The sequence below is a fragment of the Rhinopithecus bieti genome, unplaced genomic scaffold, assembly GCF_001698545.2.
Source record: "Rhinopithecus bieti isolate Rb0 unplaced genomic scaffold, ASM169854v2 scaffold_12238, whole genome shotgun sequence".
In the NCBI taxonomy this organism is placed as follows: Eukaryota; Metazoa; Chordata; class Mammalia; order Primates; family Cercopithecidae; genus Rhinopithecus; species Rhinopithecus bieti.
Window position 1 is genome coordinate 514,110 of NW_016807069.1, and position 10,998 is coordinate 525,107.

The following is a 10,998-nucleotide window of genomic DNA, read 5'->3' on the forward strand; positions in this document are numbered from 1 at the left end:
TAAAATAAAATAAAATAAAATAATTTTGAAAATAAAAATTTTGATGGAGAAGCTAAGAAATAACCCTGTGGGGCAGGATGACAATTAGAGGCATCATTACAAGTTCATTTTTTTTTTTTTTTCAGACAGAGTCTCCCTCTGTTGCCCAGGCTGGAGTACAGTGACACGATCTCGGCTCACTGCAACCACCACCTCCCAGGCTCCAATGACTCTCCTGTCTTGGCCTCCCAAGTAGCTGGAATTACAGGTGTGCACCACATCCAGCTAATTTTTGCATTTTTAGTAGAGATGGAGTTTCACCATGATGGCCAGGTTGGTCTTGAACTCCTGGCCTCAAGTTATCTACCTACCTCAGCTTCCCAAAGTGGTGGGATTACAGGTGTAAGCCACCATGCCTGGCCCAATTCATAACTTCTAATAAACACGTTCTCTAATTCTACCACTGAAAGGATCTAGAAATAATGCACTCCAGTAGCAATGTATGAGCATGGCTAACACTAGAACTTGACTTCAATGTATGAGCACAGCTAACACCAGAACTTGACTATCAATCTCTAGTAAAAATCAGAGCTTCTAAAAGAAATAGTTGATTCTAGGCCTGGGGAAAAGGAGATACAAGAACATCTTGTTGTGTTCTAGAAAGTAAGAACCTACTCAATAAAATGACAGGAGCCATGTCAAAAGGACATGGGGGCCCACTTACAGGGGTTCATGCAGGCCAAATCTCAAGAAATTTGAGCATCAATATAATGGATCATAATAGACTATAACCCATTGAGTAAAATATAAAGTCATGTACCCATGTTGACAGTAAATAAGGGCAGCTTTTTCCCTATCATAAAATACTTTCAGAGAAACATATAAGGAGTGATGGAATTATAAAAATCATCATTTTTTCCACCATTATAGGAAAAATTAATTTAGGCAAGACTCATCAACAGATACTAAATTTGTGCCATGCAAGTAAGGAAACAGGATATTTTCATGATATCAAAGCATCTGTCCACAATTACTTATCATAAAGGAAAATAATTTTGTAGTGAAAAAGACTGGTGGACACTACTTCAGACAAGTGACAAAAATTAACGTCACAAACAATGAGACAAACCAGTATCACGTACCTTCTGATGTGCTGCACTGAGAAGGACACAGCATCACTTATGTAATTTTCCTGCCAAAAATGCACAATCTATTTATCAACATGAGGAAACATCAGAAAAACCCAAATTCAAGGACATCCTATAAAAGGCTGAAGAACTATTCTAGATTAAGGAAGACTAAAAAGACATAAATGAAATACATGATCCTAAATTGGACCTGTATGAGGGGAAAATAATGAACACAGTTAGGACAACTGATAAGCCTACAATGTGAACTATAGATTAGTTTAAAAGTATTATATCAATATCAGACTGTATGAATTTCATAATTGTACTGTAGTTATATATAAGAGAATATCCTTGTTCTTAGTAATTACACCCTGAAGTACTAAGGGGTAAAGAGTACATATGTGTGTGTGTATAAGACAGAACAAAAAACTCAAACATGGCAAATGGTAAAAATTGGAGATTTGGATAAATGATGTATGGGAGTTCTTTGTATTATTATTGCAATCTTTATATAAGTTTGAAATTATCCTCTCCCAACTTTTAAAAAATTCATCAACCATGTGTACAGTGTAATATGCATCTCTCTTCTAAGTTGAACAATATGTTGGCAGTTTAGATTATGCCTTGCTTTCTCCTTTGCTAACATGTCCTATGTCTCCACAGGGTTAGTGACTAGTACTCTGAGGTGAGCACATGTTTGACAAAGCATTTAAAAAAAAAATAGAAAGACAAGCTCTGAATGTCAGAGGCTAAGATTTTAAAAATCCACACATGTTTGTGAAACTTCCAAGCCCTTCTCTGCTGCCTGTGCCTCATGTCCTGAGCTTCCCTTGGATAATCCCATATGACTTTCCCAGTCACAGATTTTCCATTTGGTCACTCACACAACCTTCAGCACAGTCATATCTTTTGCAGAGCTAAAAATAGCCATTCTATCAAGTGGGAAGCGCAAGTCCCATTTACAGTCAGTTAAGAAGATAACTTCCCTAAGATTATTTAATGGTGATAATGCATCAGCAAATCAAGATTTGGACAAAATAAAGGCATAAAATATTCCCTGTTGCATGAAGTCTATCATAAATTATTAGTTGAGTGAGTAGAAGTGCCAGCTCTGAAGTCAGACCTCATAGATCCAAATCCTGAATTTGTCCAGTTGTTTAACTTTGGGCAAGCTACTTAACCTTCCTGATCCTGTTTCCACATCTATAAAATAGGGTTGGAAATAGTACCTATCCATGGATCTCATAGGCATCTTTTTGAGCAAAAGAAGCCAAAAATAGTGGAGTATATGTGATTATATGAAGTTCATGGCAATAGATGCCAGAATAATGGCTACTTTGCAGAGAAAGATTATTGACTGGGAAGGGGCACAAATGAGCCTTCTGGGTGGCAGAAATGCAATTTTTCCTGATTTGGGTGATGGTTAAACAGGGGTGAGTATGTAAACATTCATTAAGCCGTACATTAAAAATGTCTTATATTGCAACAAAAAAAATACAAAAACATAACACCAACCAAATAGAATTGTGAGAATTAAGTGAGAAATTGTATGCAAAGTGCCTAGTACATGCATTCAGTATAAGTCCGTTATTATTATAACTATTACAATAATAGAATTGTTATTTTTAAGAGATGAGTCTACTTTTCTCCTCAGCTCTTATTTTCACACCATTTCAAACTTTTCTCTTGCCTTTGAAGCTCTATGTTGCTCTCTTTGTATCTGAATAAAGAAATTACAGTTGGCCCTCGGTATCCATGGGGGATTGATTCCAGGACCCATCATCAATACCAAAATTCCACTGATGTTCAAGTCCCTGGTATAAAATGGTGTAGTATTTGCATATAGCCTATCCACATCCTTCTATATACTTTAAATCATCTCTAGATTATAATACCTAACACGATGGCAATGCTATGTAAACAGTTGTACCGTATTGTTTAGGAAATAATGACAAGAAAAAAGGCCGTACATGTTCGGTACAGATGCCATGTTTTCCAACTATCTTCAATCTGTGGTTGGTTGAATCAACTAATACAGAATCTACAGATACAGAGATCCAACTTTACATACTTCCTAAAATTTTGAACAGCACTTTTAAGGAAGTAAATAAGGCACTCAAAAGTATGAACAGCTGGAAATAACCCTAATTCAATGGAAATAAGCCTGAAATTCATCAGATGTTAAAACCTACAGACATGGAAAAGCTTACATGGATAATAAGTAGGCACCAGGGTTAGACTTTCCTTTCAGTTAGTTCCAAATTCTAGGGGAAGTTTAAACTAAAGGGAAGAAATTAAGAAAATAGTAAACACAAACTGATGTCTGAACATTTTTCAAATGAAAGTGAAACATAGTACTAATTCATGCATCCTTGCTGAGCTGGCTCTCACTCTGAAGATCATTTCTAACTTTCTTTGGCCTGGTAGACTTTCTTAAATTTTATCCTCAATTAGGTTACACTGTGATTTTTTAAAACTTACCTTTATAAAAGCATAGCCAACACCATTATCTGTAATGGTGACACCAAGTGAATCCTCAGATTTATACACATTCACTTCTTTTTTGATTCCTTTCACATGGGCAAATATGAAATCTTCTAGTCCTAGTTGTCCTCCTAAGAGTCTTTCCATGTCAATTCTAGGTGTGTTTAAAGTGCAATATAAGATCTGCAAAGAAAAATAAAATGTCAGGTCCATTTCCACTTGGAATACATCTGACTGTTAATTTATTTATAAATATTTATTTACTGGAATACTCCTCAATTTACAATGTAAAGAGTTACATCATAAAATGTGCTTTTATGTTGGCTAGAGAGATTCTGGGACACAGTTTCAGACAGTAGCATTAGGTAACATGCATTGAGGGTTTCCTGTAGGCCAGGCTTCACACTAGACAATTTATATCCCATTATCTCACTTAATCTTTACATTAACTTTATAAAGTACATTGGTATCACCATATTACAAATGAGGAAACTGAAGCCTGGTAAAAATAAGTAATTTGTCTAAGGTCACACAGCCAGTATTTGTCAGAGCCAAGGATTTGAGTTCAGGTCTCACCAATTTCAAAGTGGTTTATGCCAAGGGACCTGACATTTTACAATGCTGAAATCAAAGGTTATAGTCCCAAAGGTCTGCATCATGCATACACTACAATGAAAATATAGGCAAGCCTATATTTGAAAGTTGGTAAATATAGATAATTTTATTTATCTTGCATTATAGTGACTTTAAAAAAGCAATTTAATTAGTGATAAGGTATTAAAATCAGTATGTTTCAGAACTAAAATCGACTTTAAAGACTATTAACCCAAACCCTTAATTTAAAAAAAGGGGGATGGGGGTCATGGAATTGAGGTCTGGAGATTTTAAAACAACTTGTACCAATTCGTGTGACGGTAAAAAGAGAGCAAAAAAGAAACCAAATGGTAAAAGTTGTCTGGGGATTTCAAAGGGGCTTTTTATGTACAGCAAGTCTTTCTTTGACCTCATTTTCCTTCAAAAATATGACACATTTGACTAAAATGTGCAGTGCTACTCAAGTTTGTCAGCCATAATCTGGGTAACTTGTGGGGCCCAAATTATAGAAGAGAAGCAGGGTTGAAAAGATACTATCGGTTAAGAAGCTAAGTTCAACAAACATGGATTGAGTAGCTTCTATTTAGCAAGCCAGAAAAGGGCATTTTAATATGGCTGTTTCATGCCAAAATGACTAAATGAAATTTATCAGGTAATGTCCACCATAGACATTGCAAGCCTCTTCCTCCATCCCGGGTCCCGACCTCAGGCCTCACTCTCAACCCTCTCCCAGTATCCTGGAGTTTCATACCAGTCCCAATTCCTACTAGAACCTTGACTGAGCCTTAACACATCCATAATCTGCATCCCACTCAGAAATAGGGTGCACTTACTACTTACTGAATGGCTTTTTAGGCCATGTCAAAATGTGTCTGAATCAGAAGAGCTTCATAAAATAAAGCTCTCCCTGCTATACAATCAAAGGTTAAGAGTATTCAGCCAAGCTCAGAGCAAATCCCAGAGGTGTGTTAAAGGAGCTAGTGATGAGGACAAAAAAAAGGGCCACTGGCTACAAAATAGTGAATGCCTACAGAGAACAACTATGGCCCCCACCTTGTCCTCTTTTCATCCCAGTCTTTGTTGAGCCTTCAATGTAACCCTTTATGTTCCCGGCAAGGGCAAAATACATTCAGCTTTGTGAATAATAAGTTTTTGCACATATTCTCTAGTGTAAAAATGATATTGTTTTCGGGGGAAAAAAGTCAGTTAAGTCAAGAATGGTGCATATTTCTGATCCTGACTATAAAATCAATGGCATATTAGTTTTCTGACAAAAATCACTGTGAATGGGTAGGGGAAAGGGAGTCTGTGTAGAAAACAGCTTTTCTGACTCTCCTTCACAAAATGATGGGAAGTAAGTAGGAAGAAACAACGTTTTCTCCTTCTCCGTTTTGCTTTTTGGTTTTTCCAGTGAAGTCTTCTCCATGGTATTCACAGTGGTCCAAACACACCAATCAAAAGCAATTTACCCATTAGCTAGGAAAAAAAAAAAAAAAAAAAAAAACATTAAATACAATGTATGGTATAACAGGATAGAGAAAACAAAACGAAAAAAAGGAAATCACACAAACTGAACTTCTAATGACCAAGCCTCTTCCTTTGTTTCCTTTCTTTCAACTTTTTACATGCTTCACTACAGAGCAAACATTAGATTTCCTGCAGGTAGAAGAACCCTTTTCCATCGTGCTTCCTCCTGTGCAGAATAACATTCCATTCTGGACAGCCAAAAGTTGGCAAGCAGGGCATTAGTTTCTTTTTTCTGGAAGGAATGGAGCCAGCTATATCTTTCAGTGAATGGAGCTCCACAGGAAGCTGTTTTGAAAACCTGTAGGAATGTGATAGCCACTGCAAGGTGGAATAAGAGCAGCAGGTAACTAAAGCTCCACGACTTCGGATCAGTTCTTCACAGGAGAATAAGAAGCTATCACAGTATCAATGCACAACTATCAGCAAATATACCTCTAAGTATGTGATAAAGGTCTAGAAATTCAAGCATCCTCAAAGATTTTATATTTTGAACTGCAAAATAAGAAAGTGATACACTAATTTCTAAACAACACAACGTTCCTGTTCACTCATCAAAAGGCAATGAACATATAAATCAAAAGGAACCTCAAGAATCTACTGTGAGCTTTCATACCCTCACTCATACTCATCTGATAGAGAAGAAAACAATAAAATTAACAGTGAAGTGGCCATATTATCAATGCTCCTCTAAGAAATATTTGCTTCCAGAATCTAAGTATGCTACACAACAGGCAGTGAAAGGCAGCATTTAACTTTTTTATATATATATATAACACTCTCTGATGGACAAACTAAAATAAATCAAAAAAGATTTGGAAAGTAAACTCATTACAAGGTATCATGCAACATAAGGAAAATGACTGATTCAGTAGATATAATCTTAATGATGTTTTTCACTGTAAAATGAAATCCTTAACACCTTCTGGGGTAATCTGCATTTGTTGCTTTACTGCCATCATTGCCTATTTCCATAACTGATGGAGTATCCATGACTATGTCATTTTCTAGAGCATCACTGCCCAATAGAAATACAATGTAAGCTAAATAACTTTAAATTTTCTAATAGTCACAGCAACAAAAGTAAGAAGTAGCTGAATTAATTTAATTTACAATTATATAACCCAGTATATCCAAAATATTGTCATTTCAACATATAATCAATGTAAAAATTATTAAGATGGTTTACATTTTGTTAATTAAGTTTTTAAGATCCAGCATGTATTTACCCTTACATCTTGTCTCAATTTGGAAGAACCAGCTACATTTCAAGTCCTCAGTATCCAAATTCAGCTAGTGGTTACAATATTGGGCAGTTAAGTTTTAGAAAGTCATGCCTTTAGGCTGGGCACAGTGACTCATGCCTGTAATCCCAGGCTTTGGGATTACTCTGGGAGACTAAGGCAGGCAGATCACCTGAGGTCAGGAGTTCGAGACCAGCCTGCCCAACATGGTGAAAACCCATCTCTAAAAATAAAAAAAAAAATAAATCAGCCAGGCATGGTGGCAGGCACCTGTAATCCCAGCTACTCAGGAGGCTGAAGCAGGAGAATCGCGTGAACCCAGGAGGCAGAGGTTGCAGTGAGCTGAGATTGCACCACTGTACCTCAGCCTGGGTGACCAAGCAAGACTCTACTTTAAAAAAAAAAAAAAAAAAAAAAAAAAGGTAGGCATTTTGTCTTATTAGTCTTATTTGTCTTATTGCAGGGGTCCCCAACACTTAGGCTGCAGACTGGTACCAGCCCTTGGCCTGTTAGGAACCAGGCTACACAGCAGGAGGTGAGTGGTGGGCAGGCAAGCATTATTGACTGAGTTCAGCCTTCTGTCAGATCAGCAGCGGCATTAGACTCTCATAGGAGCATGAACCCTAGTGTGAGCTGCACATGCAAGGGATCTAGATTGCCTGCTCCTTATGATAATCTAACGCCTGATGATCTGAGGTGGAACAGTTTCATCCCGAGACCATCCCACTTGCCCCAATACATGGAAAAACTGTCTTCCATAAAACCAGTCCCTGGTGCCATAAAGGTTGGGGACTGCATGCTTATCACTCTGCCTTATCTATATGGAAGACAGACTAATTGAAGGAGAAAACTATTGCCCTTTAGGGCCAGAAGATGGAGGGCCTTGAATTGTCATTATTGTGCTAGATATCAACATCTTCAGTATCTATTCCCTTTTCCCCTAATTTTCCTTGGGAAACTTCTCTTCCCCATTTTAAGCCATATGGTAGCTTGAGTGGGAGTGACCACATGCTCAGGTTTAAATTGCTTAATGACTACCAATTTAGGCCAAGAAAATCCAAGAATGAACTTATTGGGGGTTGGGGGAAAGAATCCTCTTCTCTTTTCCATAGAAGCTACCAAATGATGGTTCTCTCTCCCTCACTTTTTCTAAATTATGTGAAGTCTAAAATAACTACAGTTATCACTGCAAACATTAGAAGAGTGGTCCTGGCAACATCGCTGACATGAGGAAAGCAGAGCCTCCGGCTTCAGTCTTACTTCAAGACAGTCAGGGGTGGACACTGGAAATTGTCCACTCTTTGCCCCTCCTAACACAGTTCCCAGATGTGTACAGATTGCAAGCACCCCCTGGAGGAAAATGACTCACATCCCCTGTTTCAGGCATAAAAATGAACTAGCCTAAGTGGTGGTTTAGGTGTAAGCATGTGGCCCAATGCCAGCCTATAAGACATAGGAGGAAGATGTCCAGGAAGCTCTGGAAAAGATTTTTTCACACCTAACACAGAAAGAGACAGTCCCTTTCTTCCTCTGTATGTTGCCTTATCTGTGTGTGGTCTAGGAATTTCTACCACCATCTTTGCCAGCTGAGAAAGATACCAAGAATGGCAAAGCAAAAAAATGAAATAAACCTAAGTCCTTGGTGACATCAGTGAGTTGCTCAGTTAACCAATTTGGAGCCCACTCTACCTGTATTATTTATTTTGAGACAGGGTCTCACTCTATCACCAAGACTGGAACACAGTGGCGTGATCATGGCTTACTGCAGCCTTAACCCTCCAGGCTCAAGTGATCCTTCTGTCTAAGCCTCCCTAGTAGCTGGGACCACAGGCACACACTACCACACACAGCTAATTTTTTTATTTTTCGTACAGACACGGTGTCACCATGTTGCCCAGGCTGGTCTCAAACTCGTGGGCCTAAGCGATCCTCCTGCTTGGCCTCCCAAAGTGCTGGGATTACAGGCAAAAGCCACCATACACAGCTCTCTTTTATGTAAAATAATAAGTCATCTTGTTTTAGCCAGTTTGAGTAAGTAGTTTTCTGTTACTTGCAGCTGAAAACACACTGTCTGATACACAGTTCTATCCCAGAATGTTTAGTTACATGAGTCAATAAATTTTACCAAGTCATCCTGGGTTGGATTTTCTGTTACTTTCAACTAAAAGGTTCCTAATTGATAGAATCATTATGCCTTGTATCTTCATAATTCTTCATAATTTAAAAGTTCTTTCTGCCTACCATCTCATTTTATCCTTTAAAAAATATCTAAAGTACATGGTGAATTGTGTTTCTTTTAATACACTGAGGTATTATGGCATCCTAATTTCATATTCTATCACCCCTAACAAAAATTTCAGACAATCCCTCCTCCTTACTTCCAATATCAGTAAAATAAATAAATTGATAGACTAGAACAGTCTCATTCTTGTAATGTGTTAAATAGAAAGAAGAGAAAAAGAAACTTAAGAGATGAAAATAATGGATTAAGAGTTAAGAGTTCTGGATCTAGTTCCAATTATCTCAGGGGGTTTAGTTGAGTCATTTGACCTCCTTGATCCTCATGTAAATTGTGGCATTATTAAAGTTTGGTCTACATCAAATGGTCATTACAAAAATGACCCTTTTGTAATGTATAGTGGATACTTTTAAACTAAAAGCTCTCAGGAGGCTGAAATGGAAGGATCGTTTAAGGTCAGGAGTTCAAAACCAGCCTGGTCGCCTCAGCGAGACTACATCTCTTAAAATAAAATAAAATAAAAAATTATCTGACACATGCCTGTAGTCACAACTACTTAGGACTGAGGCAGGAATATTGTTGAGCCCAAAAGTTCAAGAGTGCAGTGAGCTATGTGCTATGTGCTACTACACTCTAGCCTGGGTGACAAAGCAAGATCTTATCTCTAAAAAATAAGTAAATCAATAAAAAGGCTCAATTTAAAGGTTTTATTATTATTCCTGGAATACAGGGCTTCTTGAACAATGATAATTATATTTATGCTTGAAAGCTTCTTAAAGTGCATGAACTTTCCTGAAGTATCCGATTTTGCTCCTTTTTAATATCATAACCAGGATAGACTGCATTTCTCATCACAAAAAAATTATCCTTCAACTTTTGCTGTTGTTGAAGGATAACTTGCAGACAATTTTCTTGCTGTGTATTTATATTAAATTGCTACTTTCTTCAGTATTTTCAAATTCTTACCACATGGTTATGATTATTCATCATTGAAACTCAATATGGCTAGGAAGATAAAAGTATGAACTATCACACAGAGCCATTAATATCAATTAATATTGCTTTTTCTCTGGTGGCACTATTATATACTCCACAATGTGCTTTGTGAATAGCATTAAATAAATCATTTGTCATTAGCGTTTCAAAAGATATTCTGGTCCACAAACAGGTTAACAAATCTCTCCCAAAACACATCAAATTCATGTTTAAAACTCCAGGAAGTCCACTTCCAAGTTTCTTTTGTTGAATGCCTTCCTTTAACAGGAACTGAGCTGGCCAAAGATTCTACATGTTCCAAAGATCTCTGAACTAATTACGGGCTTATGCAGCCAGAGTTACATTATTTGTATATGTGATTTTAAACATAAGCAGTATTATTATTTTTATATGACTACCCTCCTACATCTCAATCTACCCCCAAAATTTTGCTTACTTTTTTATACTATATCTCAAATAAACATTATAGAAATATCAGCCAATGTCATTATAGAAAATAAAGAGGAAGTCCAGGTGTGATGGCTCACACCTGAAATCCCAGCACTTTGGGAGGCCAAGACGGGTGGATCATTTGAGGTCAGGAGTTCGAGAACAGCCTGGCCAACATGGTGAAACCCCATCTCTACTAAAAATTTAAAAATTAGCCAAGTGTGGTGGCGTGCACCTGTAGTCCTAGCTACACAGGAGGCTGAAGCAGGAGAACTGCCTGAACCCAGGAGGTGAAGGTTGTAGTGAGATGAAATCGGGCCACTGCACTCCAGCCTGGGCAACAGAGTGATACTCTGTCTCAAAAAAAAAAAAAAAAAAA

The 10,998-nt window shown here is 37.4% G+C and overlaps 1 protein-coding gene across 2 annotated transcripts in view; it reads right to left on the reverse strand.

Annotated features, from left to right (window-relative positions):
* Positions 1-10,998, reverse strand: part of GIPC2 (GIPC PDZ domain containing family member 2) — a 97,839-nt gene that overhangs the window by 59,880 nt on the left and 26,961 nt on the right. For both annotated transcript variants that reach the window (XM_017880104.1, XM_017880105.1), the window contains exon 2: positions 3,591-3,776. In XM_017880104.1, coding sequence (XP_017735593.1) covers positions 3,591-3,776 — 186 coding nt within the window. The remainder of the gene's footprint in view (positions 1-3,590; positions 3,777-10,998) is intronic.